Here is a 17130-nt window from a genome sequence, read left to right as displayed (position 1 = left end):
GTCCTCCTAGGTAGCACCTTTAGTCTTCCTATAAACGCGCCTATAATAGGTATACTATCAGGATTTTATAATCTTTAGTAGCAGGGTAAAGGTAAAATAGATCTTCTCTGCTTTAGACGGCTTAACCTTATCGAGTATAAAACGCTCCTCGATTTCTTCGATAAACGTCTAGAACTAGTTATAGGACTGCCCGTCCTATTCAGGGAGCTTTTATAGGACCTTATACTAGCTTTTATAGGAGTCCCCTCTAAGGACACGCTTAGAGGTGTTAGGGTCCTTCCCTTATTAAAGGGTAAGGAGGCGCTTCTTTTTCTTTTCGCGGGCTTAGCGGTCCTCGTAGTGCTTAATTAGGAAGTCGAGTTCCGCCGATAATAGAATGCTAGGGGGGCGGCTCTTAAGGTCTTTAATATCGAATTAGGGTCCTACGCGGATAACTTAGGGGGTCCCTTAGTCGAGTAGTAGTCCTACTATAGGATTACGAGCGTCCGGGTTAGCTTATCCGCGAATCTTAAATTCGGGGTTATTATCTTTATCCTCTAACTCGGGTATAAAGGATTACTCGTGATCGGCGCCTAATAGCCCGGCTTCGGCTCCTTTAATAGTAGGGGAAGTATCCCGGGTATAAATAATGGTGGTACGCTTAGGGGGTATCTTAGGTACTAGTTAGGGGTAATAGTAGGATTTAAAAAATAACTTAGTCTTTCGAACTCTTAACGGTTATTATACTACCCGTAAACGGTTTAGAATGAATAAAATATTATAGGTTTTATATAAGGAGTAAAGAGAGTTGTTAAGACTATAGTAAGAATAGGTCACGAAGCTAACCTTAGGGGGGAATAATTATAAGATTATTCGTTAAGCCCTTTTAACTCAGGACTTAACGGGAAACACCCTACTTAAGGACCAGTGACTATCCTCCCTAGGATCGGTATATAATAACCTAAGGCTCTAAGACTATAGGTCTTAGGCCAGCTTAATAATCCTAAAATATAACTCGGTCCTAAATATCCCTAGGGTTAACCTTAGGGCCGGTTCCGGGTTCTTAACACATTCCTCAACGCCTCTAAGTCCTATCCGATTCCCTCGAATAGAATATCCCTAACATAAAACGACTTTTCTAAATAAAACCCGTCTTATAATTATAGAACCCGGATCGTAAAACGATACTAGAGACTAACTGCTCGGGTTATATATTAGGTGGTATCCTATCCTAGGTAAACGAATAAGGACGTCGCGATATAATAGCGTACTACTCGCGTAAGCTTACCCCGGTAGAGTATAACTACCCGATTTACGATAAGGAGACATTAGCTATTATAAGCTACGTACTCGCCTAAAAGGCAGAACTAACTAGGTACGAATAATTTATAATATTATCGGACTATAAGGCGCTTAAATACTTTATAACTAAATAGTCCCTTATTAAATAGCAGAGCCACTAAGCCGGCGAATTAGCTTAGTTTAACTTTGTATTAAAGTACCGGCGAGGTATTAAGAACTTCACGGCGGATACGCTCTCCTATCACGAATAGGACGCCCTAAAGGATTACTTAGATAATCGAGAATAAGAATAAGTAATTTAATTAATACCCGATACTATAATCCCTATAACGGTCCCCGAGCCAGTTATATAAAGGACTTCCGTTAAACGCGTATCTAAAATAAATAAAGACCTTTAGCGACTATAGGATAAGACTATAACGACCGACCCTTAATACTAAGGGGTTCTTACCGTGATTACCGCGAGAGCTTATAGCTTCGACCCGTCCCTTAGACTATAACTATAGATCACGGAATACTCCCCTAACCCTATGGGGTATATAACCTTCCGGGATCGTCTTTAGGTCCTAAGCTTAAAGGAAGACTCGCTACTAAGGGGACGCTTAGTATAGGTAATCTATAACTCTATTATTAGCGGCCACCTAGGTAAGGAGAATATTATTATTATAATAGCCCGATAATTCTTTTAACCGGGTATAAATAAGGATATACGGAAGTTTATCCATAACTCTAACCCGTATAACAAGAATAATTAATAGCGGAATATAAAGCGCGGGCTATTAAAACCACTACCTATACTAAAATAAATCCGTAGCTACTTCGCGATAGACCTTATAACGGACTTATTACCTATTAGCGAGGGCAGGGCGCGTTTCCTATAGGTAATCATAAACTAGCTAATAAAGCTAGTAATATTATAAGCGATAGAAACGATAAAAGTAGAAGCCTATATAGAACGCTTCCTAAGCTATTATTTTAGGTTCCACGGTATACCCCTCTTAATCGTTAACGACTAAGGCTTAAATAAAACCGGGAGGTTCTAGCGATACTTTTATAAACTTATAAGGATTAAATAGCGATTTAGTATGGCTTACCACCCTTAAACCGATAGAGGACCTAAGAGACTAAACTAAGATACCCAGGCCTACCTTTATACCTTCGTATACTATTCCTAGGATAACTAGGGTCGCCTATTACCCGCCGTATAGTTATCGCTTAATAGCAGGAAAAGCTTAATAACCCAGCTAAGCCCTTTCTTCCTTAAACACGGGTTCTATATTAACCCTATCTAAGTCTACGACCCCTCGCCTATATACCCGAAAAAGGCTACCGCCTATAATCTACTAAGTCGTCTATAAGGGGCTATAGAGTTTATATAGGCAGCTATAGCCTTAAAGTAACTATAAGATAAGGAAACCACGAATAAACGGCGACTCCCGGCGGAACGCTTTAAAGTAAGAGACCTTACCTAGCTATCTATAGCTAACTACTTTACGCCTAGGCCTTTAAAGAAGCTAAGCTGGTTATACTAGAAATATAAGGTAATAAAAATGATTAACTCCTACGTTATCGACTTAGATATACCCTCGTGGGTATATCCCTATTTCCATATCGATATCCTAAAATAACCTAGCCGCGACCCCCTCCCCGGATAAGTTATAACCGACCCCTAGCCCGATCCGATCCGGGACGCCCTTTATAGTAATAAGGAGTAGCAAGTAAAGAGTATCCTATACGCGCGGAATAAGCGGCGAGGTCACGGCGTATAACGCGAAGTACTAGTATAATAGGCGGGTTACGCGGAACCCACTTTGGAACTACTAGACGCCGTAAAGGAGGCTAAAGCGTTAGACGCCTTCGAAATAGAATATAGCCCCGCCGATAAGAATAACGGACCTTTACACGAATATACTATAAGGAATATATGAGGATAAAAAGAACTTATTACGAAGAAGGCACGACCTATAGCCGTAAGTTAATTAAAGGGGGGGAATTTACCGCCTCCCCCGGTATCTAGAGAGGCGGATAGTACCTCCGTAAAGGACTTTAATTAGCGCTATAGTCGCCTAAGCCCTCTTTACTATTATTATCACTATTACTAGTAACAGGACCGCCACCTCCCTAGAAAACGGCGAGGATACCCTCTAGGAGGCGCGTTATCGCCGCGCCCTATAGGCAAACCTCTTAGCGGAGGGCCGCTACCTCGTAGCGGAGACCCTCGCTATCGTTAACGGAGGCGGAGTTAATAGCGGCGGGGGCGGGGGCTACCTTAGATAAGGAGGCGTAATAGTCACTATAGGCTAGCTTAAAGGCCTCGCGAAGCTAGACTAAAGTTAGTAGCGATCCAGGAGGGGACTTAGAAATACTCACGTTATCGTTATTAGGATTATTATATATAGCGTGACCCGCCTTAGCTATAGGCTATATAAACTAAATACTGGCGGCAGGGAGCTAAGAAGGTTAGTCGTAACGACCTCGGTTATAAATCACGGGGAACTTATAGGGCGGCACGTATAGGATCCTATAGTATATTTATAGTATTTAGGCTTACTATAGGCAGCGCCAGGCCCGGACTAGTTATAATACGTCTAGTTAAATTTCTATTTAATACCGGCTATACGATCGGTATAGGGATAATAAAAAGCATTACGAGGGCGATTAGGGGGGTAGGCTAGGCTATACTAACACTTGGGAGGCGATATAGCCTGCCTAAAAGTTAGTAAAACCCTTATAGCGAAATACTAGGCCTTATCACGAACCGTCTTTATAGCCGGACGCTTACCGGTATCCGCTATAATAATAAGGGCTTCTCCGGCTATACCTTTAACCGATTAACCTTATTCCTCTCCTTTAAAGGCGCGGTGGGGGGGGGGCGCGATATTACTAATAACGGGCTATTCGTCGATAATACCTTTACGGGCATAGCGGGCGCTATAACGGGGGGCGGATATCTAGAATATAACCTATTAGCCGCTACCTAGCTAGATCGGTACGAGGGCTTATCGGGAGGACTCACGATAATTAACGGATTAAACGGAATAATTTAAATTATAAAGTTAATAAGAAAAGCTATAAGGATAAGATAACTACGCTATGAGTTAGTAAGGAATAATAAGGCTCTTAGTATAAAACTAATGACGGAGCTTACTACTAAAACGATATTATAGGCTTATAAGTAAAAGAACTAACTATAAATAAAAAACCAGGAGAAACTACGCTTATACTATAATATCGACCTACGGAATACGATAAAAGCCTATAAAGCTATTTATTATAGTAGTTTACGAATAAAGAAGAAGGAGTAACTAGGCGTTATTTAATATAATAGGCAGGCGCTTAACACGGCGCGGAGCGCTAGCGACTCGCGAGTAAGGTCGCCGCGAACGGCGTATAACCCGAACCTGCCTAATATAAGGGAGGATATACGCCTCCCTCGCGACGTATTCAGGTAAAAAGATATTAGCCCTTAGTTATCGCGGCCCTAGGGGGGGGTAGAGGAGGGGGGTAATATCACGGGTTAACCCCTTAACAGTATAGTTCCGGTATAAGACCGGAACCGCTACTTAGCACGCAGATCCGATACTCGGACCTCGCGCTGCCCTTACGGCGGATTCGTATAAACCTAGTAAATCCTACACTTCTCCGTAGACCTTCTCCTTTCTTTCCTTAATTCTAGCTAATATAATTATTCGGCCTCACTTAGTGCGATTAACCTATAATCAGCCGCTTATAAATAGTAATCCTAGAAGACACGATATATAGAATAACCCGTCTTTATAATTGAAAGTAGGCATAGAGGCTATAGTATATAAATATCTTCCTGATACCACTAGGGCCCTATAAAAAAACCGATCACTATACCTAGACTCTACTATATCGATAATCTTACGAACTATAGCCGCCTAATAGGTGTTAAACTTCTAATCAATATTATTAAAGGCCGCTAACTCAGCTATATAATTATAGTTAAGCTTATTAGCTAAAAGGGAGTTCCTTATACTGACCTGCTAATTATAAGTAGGAGTCGGTAAACTGTACTCTTTAAGAGTCCTACTAGCGTTTATAAGCCGTGTCCTTATAAGAAAGAGACTATAGTTAATATACGGCCGCTTAAGAGACGGGGGATAACGGAGTGCCTCTCGCTTAATCCTATACCTAAGGTTATTATAAATCGACTCCGCGAATGCCTCCTAGATAGCCATTAGACTTAAAATATTGCTAAAGGTAAGTGCTATAATAAATAGCCCCTATAAAGCGTAACTAGTCTACTAAACAGCGGCCTCTTTAAAATAGGTAACCTAGTAACGGCTATTGTGTAATAAACTGGTAGTAATGTAGGCCTTGTAAAAAGTCCTATAAAGGACTTTATTAATTATGCGAAGATTAGTAAAATAAGTCGGGTTACGAATAGACACTAATAGTAGCCGTAGGTAATAAGGGTCTCCTAAGGTAGGCGGCATATAATATAGGCGGCCGATTTAGAACCCCCGCCGCCTTAGCTACCACGTAACCTCTTAAGCTAACTAAGTATAACGGCCTAGGAATTCGTGATAGTATAGATCGCGATTATCGCTATATTCGCGATTATAGTTAAAGAAAGCTATAAGCGAACTCTTACGCTACTCTAACTACCCGATAATCTAAGAGGCGGTCGCGTCCTCTTAGAAATAGATCGGCTACACGCCCTCGAGATAGACTAATAGGCTTATAATAGGCGGATAGTCTTAATAAACAGGGAACTTAAATAACTATACCACTACCTCCCTAGGCCTGATATAATAACCTTATATATAAAGGGATACCTTATTATCGCCCTCCTCGGTAATAATATAAATCGTTATACGATCACTAGCCTTATAGATATACTTATAGATAGACTTAATTTTCCTTTTAGTCCCGTAGATCTTAACGTTAATATAGGCGCCGTACTTAAGAGCTAGATACGGACTATAAGGGACTACGAAACGGTTATCTAGGCGGACTTTATTAGACCGGCCCCTCTTTAATATATACTGCCTAGTATCGCGACGCCTAGATTCGGGGTAGCTATTACCCTATATAACCGTCTCCAGGATACAAGGCTTCGGAAATCCCTCAGAGTAATAGGCGACCGGGCCGCGATTAGACTATATATATAGCGTAGAAGGCTTATCGTCGCCGCATAGACCGTAGACTATATTTCCTACTAACGATATCTAAGAGATAGCCTGTCGGGTCTACCTTAGGTTTAAGTAACTCTATAGAAACCACCCTATTAATATTAGCCTACTCTTTATATAAGGTGGACGCTTCTAGGGTAAAGAAAAGAAGTATATACCGGTAAGGTAAATAGCGTTTTTAGTACTCGATAGTCTAGACGATCCTACTAAACGCGCTAAAGATCCTATCGCGTAATTCCTTCTCGAGCTTATAGGACTTTAACTTAAAAACGCGATTAACTAAATTAGGGCGGTTACTCATATCTTAGCTCGGTAAAGGCTCGCGAATAATCTCCGGCTACACTGGGTTTACCGTGAAAGTGATAAAGAAGGTTGGCGGGCTAAGGGAGCGAATAATCGCTATAAAATCCTAATAGTATTAAGAGATAGAACGCTACCTGCTAAGATAAATAGCGGGCAGGATAACGCGCCGACTAATATTACGAAAATCGTTATCCCCGCGATAAGCCTAGTCTACTATACCGGTATATATGTCGGCCTATATCTAGGCCCAATAGCGCTGGATCCAGTTAAGCTTCTTCTAGTTATATAAAGCCTATAAGTCTAATAGAAACTAGTAAAAGAGCCGGCCGTAGGCGAAGGGTACTAACCTTTACTGCCGGCATTAATATAATAGGTAGCGGTAATATTACCGGAACTTTACCTTTATAACCTAATGCTTATGGTTATAAAGATCCCGTAGCCTTATATTCTAGTAAATATCCGGTTCCGCCTAGAGGATATATAAGTGGATAAGAAAGTAGTAGGTATATAAGTGGATAAGAAAGTAGTGGATATATAGGGTGTTTATAGTTAACACGATAAAACGCCTACACGCTATGTCCCGGGTTCCTCTTTACTAGGATAATATCCAGGTAACCCCTTTAGCTAGACTCAGTAAGAACCATAGTAATAACTTTATTTATAATAGGCAGGTTCTCTCGACGGCGGTTAGCACCTTATTCTATCACTAACCGCATCTATCGGTTTAGTAATACTCGGCCTTACTTGCTAAGAGTACTAAACTATTTGCTGGCGCTAAGATAGATCTTAGTAAACAGATTATATGTATATAAGATAAGTAATAGCTTGCCTAGAACCTCCTAGTTAAGCGTCGCGTTAAGAGATAAGGCGTTACCGTAGCGGTAGTTGGCTATAACCTAAGGATTATAGAAATATAACTATATAAAAACAGGAATACGCCCCGCGTGATTTAATAGCCTAATAATAGAATAAAGGGCGCTATAGATCTAGAAAGATAGAACGCCGGCGGTATACCTGCGACGGGTCTCTATATACTGTATAGAAGTAAAGGTAAACGTATTATTATATTAATAAATATACTTTTAGAAGTTAACGGACCTAGGATAGTAAGAGAGTAATAGCGGTTTAATATAGGCAGGCAGTTTAGGGATAATATTAACCTTTATATCGCCCTAATTACAATAGGAACCGAACTTAAGGCTTAACGTGGTAGACTCCTATAAACCGATAACAAATATTAGTATAGTTAAAAAAGAAGCATACCTACCTATAATCTCTCACTAATCTAATAAAAGGTAGTATAATACTCGTACTTAACCTGTATTAATCCTAGGTTAGAATACTTAATAACTATCTTACTACTCGGCGGTATCCACGTAGCGAGTTTAAATCGACGTCGCAGCTAGTTCTCCCGTATACCGCGACCTTATAAAGTGCGTACACTATTATCTCCTATACTAAGCCCGCCTAGGATACTAGCCCTGGACCTCCTATCACGATATTCGTGGTATATATTATAGGGGGCGCCGTTTAAGCGGGCAGGGAACTTAACGCTCGGGCGGTAACATCGGCAGCGCGAGTAAAAGTAGCCGAGCGAGGATAACTATAAGGGGGGCTATAAAGGACCCCAGGAGGTATAACTATAACAGTTTACTATAGGTGGTATATAAGCACCGGGGTCTAGATTAATCCGGCGGTTAATTCGGCAGGCCACGCAGGTAGTGTAAATTCTATTAGCATTATAGAAACTAAACTCGGAAAAGGGCTAGACGATCTTATAATAACGATAGCACCGCGTAGCGGCCGTAAGCAAAGAAGGGCCAGGGCTTAGGCGATTAAACTAGTCGGCTAGAGTGTTTATTTAGTAGGTCACGCAGATAGCGTATATTCTATTACGATAATAGAAACCAAACTCAGAGATAGGCTTAATAATCTTATAGAGGCAGTAGCACCGCGTAGGGGGCGTATCAGGTTAGTCTATTTTAGCGCCGGAAACCAAAACTAAAAATAACTAAATGTTAGAATATAAACTAAATATTAGAATATACCTATAAAGTATTAGAAAATCTCTTTTCTATAGTTTACGCCGGTTTACGATACAATACCCGAGCAAGCGTTATGCACGTTTAGGTCGTTATCGGGGAGTGATATCTAATTAGGCGGGCGTTCCTATAAAAATAGAAGTGCCTTGTCGATAAATAAAGATAATTAAAGACTATTTATTAGGGCAGCAGGTTACTTCTATACTATAGACTACTGTTTCTACGGGCGAAACGCAATTAAAAGTGACATGCGCACAGTGAAGGTACCTCTTAGGGCAACCGCCTTTCGGGGGTCTAGGCTCAGTGAATATTTAATTAATAATACTCACTTTAATATAGATTAGTTAGTGGAAAATATTCTTAAATCATAAGCTGAAAATAGTATAAAACTGGATCTCAATCTCTGTGTAGATAGCGGAGCTATGGCGTATATTATTATAATTAAGAGACTCTTTTTTATGTTTAAAATAAAACAAAGAACTGTTTGCTAGGGCTAGGTAAAGGAAATACAGATATAAGGTGAAGGAGACTGCGTGATACAATACAGGGATACTGGAAAGCTTCTGCTTTTAAAAGAGTGCCTTTAAATACCGGAAATAGGCATATATATTATTAATCTCTCTCGTCTTAATAGTGAACCTCGCGGTCTTACTAGAAACAAAAAGCTCATATTATTTAATAATAAAGGGTCTCTCTTTGTTCATATAATGACTCGGCTTTACAACGGGCTATACTAGACTGCAGCATGGGCATTATCGTACGGGGGGGTTGAGTCTTAGAACGTAAATATAATAAATATAAAGAAATAGCTATAAACGGGTTCCATACCTAAGAAACAGTTTTAAGACTTAACTAGAATAAAGAGGTTCAAAGGTATAAAAAACAGGTTTTAAAGTAACTATATGAATAAAGTAATATAATAAAGGAGTTAGCTAAACCTTAATAAAGAAATAATATAATAAAGAAACCTTAACCTCTATAATTTCTCTTTAACCTTACCAAGAGCTTTATAAACAAAGAAACCGTAATGGCCGTCGAAGAACTACTTCTATAACTAAAACATAATGCTATGGTATAACAGAATGGGTTACATTAGCTCTATTGCATTGAAAAGTCTCTATACTACTACCCTTTAAAAGGACTTTCGCATAACTAACGAAGAGTTAACTAAAGTACAGAGCCGATAAGAGAAGTAAGTCTATTATGCTTGCGAATAAATATTTAGTTAATAAATATAAAGACTTTTCCTATTTAGAAAATGTTTATATGGATCTTTGTATACCGATCGAACCCTTTTCTTATAATAAAAAGGGTTAGATTCTGTTTCTACTAGACCATTCCATCCAGTTTCTATGGACATACCTTCTCTTAGATAAGTCAGCAACGATAATTATAACGGCTATAAAAGAGTAGAAAACTAATAATAATAACAATAATAATAATAATAACAATAATAATAATAATAACAATAATAATAATAATAACAATAATAATAATAACAATAATAATAATAATAATAATAATAATAATAATAATAATAATAATAATAATAATAATAATAATAATAATAATAATAATAATAATAATAATAATAATAATAAAACTCTTTATATTCCTTCTATCTTAATAAATACTCAGAGTGCAAAGACGCGCGCCGAAAACTGTGATTTTTATAAACGGGTAACGCATATTGACAGGTAGTATCACTACTATAGGCAATAGCTATATAATAATAATATAAAGATTATATATATTAATACTATATTTAATATAGCTAATATAATTATTTAGCCTTACTTAATATAATTAACCTATAACTAGCCGCTTATATAGCTGGAATTCAGCGAACCCTACGCGCTATATTAGTATAGCCTTAGATACGAATACGCTATTAGGTGGCGGCGGTCCCACGAACCCCGCTAAACTAGCTAAGTGGATAGATAGAAGGATTACCGGAGCTATTAATACGACGCTTAGTCTCTTATAGGAATAGATAGCTTAATAATAAGAGCTGCTTTAATAACTAGCGAATAGTTTCGTGAACGCCTAGGCCTTATAGCGACCCTCCCTTAATCTCGCGCTCCCCTTAGAGGGAGCCCCTATAAATATACCCGCGGAGTTAGTAATAGGTCCTTTTACCCCGGCGAGCCGTACTCCCCCCTAAATTGAAGTCCCGTAGATACTATATCCGCCGCGTATAAAGCCCCTGCCATACCCCGCGAAGTTTAGTAGAAAATAAGCGTAGTATAGTACTTAGTTAAAGTAGATACGCAATAAGCTCCTTTTAGATAAATACTTATTTAATCACTAAGCCGAGATATAGTATTATATTAATTCGTGCCTGGAAGGGAGTGCCTAATAAATAGTATTAGCCTACTAGGCTGTTAAAGCACTAGGAGGTACCTGCTACCCGGAATTATTCCTCGCCTACCTAGACCGTATATATAAGGAACAGAATAAATAGCCTTACGCGGCCTATATATTATACTCCCTTAGATAGCGGAAAGAATAAACCTTTATATAGTTCCTATTAAAAGTCAAAAAGCAGATTATATAAGCAGTTAGCGGCGAGTAGGCCGACTTAGTAAAGATTATATTCCTTAAGGGAGCCCTAAGCTAAAAGCTATATAGCGCCTTAGTTATTATAAAGTTACCCTATAACTATCTAAGCAGGGTTACTAAGGTCTAGGGTATCGCCTAAAGGCTAAAAGGACTTCGCCTAATTTACCGGAATACTTATACCCCGAATCGAACCCGGAACCGGGAGACCGATACTAATAAAGATATTATAATAAGCGGGATTAATTAGGTCCGACCCGATACGATTATAGACTAACCTCGTGATAGCTAAGAGTGTTAGGAATATAGGAAGAAGGGATATATCCGTATAAATTGTAAGTCCCGGGTTAAGGGCTTAAAGGCTAAGGGCGCCCACGTAGCGAAGGTATAGGCTAAGAATAGCGATATTGCTATAAGCTTAGTTAGCTTAGATAATAATGAGTCGGAAAAAGTATAGCTCTAGTGCTAAGGCGGGTATTAGAGCTAATAACCGCCCTGTGGCAGGAGTAGGAGGCGTTTAAATACCTAGCTAGCGGCGACTTAGCTCTAATATTAAGGGGAGTAAATCAAATATATATATATATATACTCTTATATATATAGCTTTTAACTATTATACTACTATAAATAAACGTTTTACCTAAAGACTGTAGTTATTATTAGTTAATAGGAAGAAACCATTATTAAAAGGATTCTTAGATACGTTTAAGCCGGCTACTAGCACTAGGATCGCCGCGTTTAAGCTTAAGATCAGCGGGTATATATAATAAGTATTCGCTTATATAATAAAAAGACTAAACTACGATATATTCCTAGGGAAGCCGTGGCTAGAATATAATAATATTATATATTATAAGAAGAATCGTAGGTTATACTATAGAGTCGCTAATATCGACCTACGACTAGTAGGTAAAGATAAACCTGCTAATATATAAGCTATCCGCGGGGTAAGGTTAATCTCGGGATCTGTGTTTATAGCCACGATATAACGGATAAGGAGAGGGTTAAAGGGAAAAGAAAGGGATACATTCGACGCCTATATCCGTGCCGTTAGTATACGGGATATTAATAAGGCCCTGCGTAAAAAGGAGCTAGTAGACCCTCGAGACTATATCCTTATAAATATATTATAAGAGTTCGGCGACCTTTTTATACACGATAAGGCTAACGACTTACCCCTTTCCCGACTAGGGGTTAACTATAAAATCACTCTAAAGCGAGGTCCCGATAGACTTAAGCCGACCTTACTATAGGGGCCCCTTTATAATATATTACGGGAGGAGTTATTAGTACTCCGGAAGATACTTAACGACCTAATAAATAAGGGATTTATATAAGCTAATAGGTTAGCGGCGACTATACTGGTTTGATATATAAAAAAGCTAGGGGGCGGGTTACGCTTTTATGATAATTATAGAGCCCTAAACGCGATTACCTAATAAGATCGCTACCCCCTCCCTTTAATTACTAAGACTCTATATAATCTGGCTAGCGCCAAGTAGTTCACGAAGCTTAATATAATCGCTGCCTTCTATAAGATCCGTATAGCTCCTGGATATAAGAGTAAAATAGCCTTTAGGATACGCTTTCGTTTTTTTAAGTATCTAGTATATCCCTTCGGACTAAGCGGCGTACCCGTTACCTTTGAACGTTATATTAATTAAACGCTATAGAAGTTCCTTAACGACTTTATTATAGTATATATTAACAATATCCTAATTTACTTAAGTAGATCTTATAAGGACTATTAAGGGAAGGTTCGACTAATATTATATAGGCTAATAAATACCGGCCTAAACCTAGACCCGGCTAAATACGAGCTTAGCGTAATAACTATATAATATCTAGGATTTATTATTATCGTGGATAAAGGAGTGTCTTATAACCCTTAGAAATTAAAAGCTATCCATGACTAAGAGGCTCCTACCTCCGTAAAGGGAGTACAAAGCTTCTTAGGGTTCGCGAACTATTACCGGATATTTATCTATAACTTTATAGGTAAAACGGCCCCCCTATTACCACTAATAAAAAAGGACCGGCTTTTTAGGTCAGGGGCTAAAAAGGACGCCGCCTTTAAGGAGCTAAAACGACTTTTCCAGATAGAACCCGTCTTATAATAATAAAACCTATATCGTAGGACTATATTAGAGACTAACTGCTTAGGTTATACGTTAAGTAGTATCCTATCCTAGGTAAATAAGTAAGGATATCGCTATATAGTCGTGGATTACTCGTATAAGCTTACCCCGGCAAAGTATAACTACCTTCTTTACGATAAGGAGATATTAGTAATTATACGTTATATACTCGCCTAGAAGGTAAAACTAACTAGCTATAAATATTTTATAACATTATCGGACTATAAGGCGCTTAAGCACTTTATCATTAAACGGTCCTTTATTAAAAGGTAAAGCCGTTAGGCTACCGAAGTAGCCTAGTATAAGTTTATATTAGAGTATCGGCTAGGTATTAAGAACTTTATAGCGGATACGCTTTCCTATCACGAATAAGACGCCCTAAAGAATAAGTCGGATAATTAAGAATATGGATAAGTAATTTAATTAATACCTAACTCCGCGATCCCTATAACTATCCCCGAGCCGGCTATAGAAAGGATATCTATTAAGCGCGAGTTCGAAATAAATAAAGACCTTTAATAACTTTAGGATAAGACTATAGCGACTAACCCCTAGTACTAAGGGGTCCTTACCGCGATTACCGTAAGAGCTTATAGCTTTAACCTGTCTCTTAGCCTATAATTATAGATCGCGGAGTACTCTCTTAACCCCGCGGGATATATAACCTTCCGGGACCGTTTTTAGGTTCCGAGTTCCGGAGAAGACTCTCCGCTAAGGGGACGCTTAGTATAAGCGATCTATAATTCTATTATTAGCGGCTACCCGGGTAAGGAGAATATAATCGCTATAATAGCCTAATAATTCTTTTAACCGGGTATAAATAAAGATATCCGGAAGTTTATCTATAACTACGACCCGTATAATAACAGTAATTAATAAGGGAATACTAAGCAAGGACTATTAAAACCGTTACTTATACTACAGCGGATCCGTAGCTACCTTATAATAGACTTTATAACGGACCTGCCACTTACCCGTAAGGGTAAGGCTCGTTTTTTATAGGTAATTATAAACTAGCTAATAAAGTCTATAACGCTAAAAGCGATAAAGATAATAGAAGTAGAAGCGTACGGGAAACTCTTCCTAAACTATTTATTTAGATTCTATAGTATACCCCTCTTAACCGTTAATAACTAAGGCTCGGACTAGACTAATAGGTTCTAGCGATACTTTTATAAACTTATAAGGATTAAGTAGCGACTTAGTATAGTCTATTACTCTTAAACCGATAAAGGATCTAAGAGACTAAACTAAGATAGTTAAGCCTATCTCTACGCCTTTATATATTACTCCTAGAATAACTAGGGTCGCCTACTACGCGCTATATACTTATCGCTTAATAGCAGGAAGAGCTTAACGACGTAGCTAAGCCCTTTCTTTTTAAAACACGGGTTCTATATCGACCCTGTCTAAGTCCACGGCCCTTTACTTATAAACCCGGAAGAAGCCGACGCCCACGATCTACTAAGTCGCTTATAAGGGGCTATAGAATTCGTATAGGTAGCTATAGCCTTAAAGTATTTATAAAATAAAGAAACCGCGAATAAGCGGCGACTCCTAGTAGAACGCTTCGAAGTAAAAGTCCTCGCCCAGCTATCTATAGCTAACTACTCTATACCTAGGCCTTCGAAGAAGCTAAGCTAGTTATACTAAAAGTATAGGGTAATAAAAGTAATTAACTCCTATATTATTAAGTTAGACGTGCCCTCGGGGATATATCCCCGCTTCTATATCGATATCCTATAGCGAGCTAGCCGCGACCCCCTCCCCGGATAAGTCGAAACCGACCCCTAGCCCGAACTGATCCGGGATACCCTTTATACCAATAAGGAGTAGGAGGTAAAGAGCATCCTATACGTATAGAATAAGCAGTGAGGTCGCGGTATATAATACGAAGTACTAGTATACTAGGCGGGATATATAGAGCCTACTTAGGAACTACTAAACACCGTATAGAAAACTAAGGCGTTAGATAACTTTAAAGCAGAATATAGCCCCGCTAATAAGAATAACGGACCCTTACACGAATATACTATAAAGAATACGCGAGGACGAAAGGGGTTTAATACGAGGAGGGTATAACTTATAGCCCTAAGTTAATTAAGGGGGGGAATTTACTAGCCCCCCCTCCGGTTTCTAACGTGGTAGATAATGCCTTTATAGAGGACTTTAATTAACGGTATTATTACCCGAGCTACCCTTATTACTATTACTGTTATTACTAGTAATAGGATTATTACCCCCCTAAAGGGCGGCAAGAATACCCTCTAGGAGGCGTGTTATTATAACGCCCTTATCGCGAACCTCCTAGCGGAGGGCTTCTACCTTATAGCGGAGACCCTTATTATTATTAATAGGGGCGGGGGCGGGGGCGGAGGCGGCGTTAGCGGTGGTAGCGGCGGGGGCGGGGGTTACCTTAGATAGCAAGGCGTAATAGTTATTATAAGCTAACTTAAAGGCTTCGCGGAGCTAGACTAAAGTTAGCGGCGACCTAACAGAAGACTTAGGAACACTATATTAGTATTATCTAGATTGTGCCGTATAGCGCGACCCGCAGTAGCTATAAGCCAGATAAACTTAATAGCAGTGGGGGGAAGCTAAGAAGGTTAGTCGTGACTATTTAGCCTATAAATCGTAGGGAACTTACCGGGCAGTATATATAAGAGCCTATAGCGTATTTATAGCACTTAGGCTTATTACGGGCTATACCGGGCCCGGATTAGTTATAATACGTTTAGTTAATTTTATTTTAATACCCGTAATACGATTAGCATAGGGGCGGTAGAAGTTATTTTAATAGCGATTAGGAGGGTGGGCCGGGCCGCGCTATCGCTTATTAGGCGTGGTAGGCTACCGGAGGATTAGTAGGGCCCTTATAGCGAAGTATAGACTCCTATTATATACCTCTCTATTACCGGGGCGCTTACCGGTACTCGCTATTATAGCGATAGCCTCCTCGGCCACTTCCTTAATAAAGGGGGAGGGGGGCGGCGGAGGGGGGGCGGTGATATTATTCGCGGCTAGCGCCTGTTTAATAGTACCCTTACGGGCGTGACAGGCGTTATAGCAGGGGGCGGATATCTAAACATATTCTATTAGCCGTGACCTAACCGGATTAGCATAAGGACTTATTAAGAGACTTATAATAATTAAGTAAACGATTAAAAAGACCAGAATTATTAGATTAATAAAAGGTTATAAGGACGGAATCACTATGCTATAAGTTAGCGAAGAACGACACGGCTCTTAGTATAGAACTGGTAACGGAGCTTATTACTAAAACGATATTCTAGGCTTATAGGAAAAAGAACTAATTATAAATAAAAGCCCGGGCGACACTATACTTATACTATAATATTAAACTATAGAATATAATAAAAGCCTATAGAGCTGTTTGTTATATTTGTTTACGAATAAAGAAGAAGGAGTAACCGAGCTTATCTAATATAACTAGTAGGTACTCGGTGGAACACGGAGTATTCACGACCTATAGGCGAAGTTACGGCGAACGCCGCGCGACCCGAACCTGCCTAATATAAGAGAGGACGCACGCCTCCCTCGTAACGCGTTAAGATATAAGAGGAATCGGCCCTTAGTTATTACGGCCTCGGGGGGGGGGGGGGGGGGGGGGGGGGGGGGGGAAGGGGGG

The 17130-nt window shown here is 39.4% G+C and overlaps 1 protein-coding gene across 1 annotated transcript; it reads left to right on the top strand.

Moving 5' to 3' along the window:
• Positions 1-628: 628 nt before the first annotated feature.
• ACRALDRAFT_2020577 (uncharacterized protein) lies at positions 629-10500 on the top strand (the record flags this gene model as incomplete). The annotated part of the gene is made up of 3 exons (XM_071020021.1): positions 629-634; positions 10199-10448; positions 10487-10500. The coding sequence occupies 3 exons, from the start codon at positions 629-631 to the stop codon at positions 10498-10500; spliced, it is 270 nt and encodes an 89-aa protein (XP_070874236.1).
• Between the last annotated feature and the right edge of the window lie 6630 nt (positions 10501-17130).

This window comes from Sodiomyces alcalophilus (genome assembly GCF_042370955.1).
Source record: "Sodiomyces alcalophilus JCM 7366 unplaced genomic scaffold ACRALscaffold_5, whole genome shotgun sequence".
Taxonomy (NCBI): Eukaryota; Fungi; Ascomycota; class Sordariomycetes; order Glomerellales; family Plectosphaerellaceae; genus Sodiomyces; species Sodiomyces alcalophilus.
Note: the sequence above shows the minus strand (reverse complement) of the source record. Positions and strands in the feature narration are given on the sequence as shown.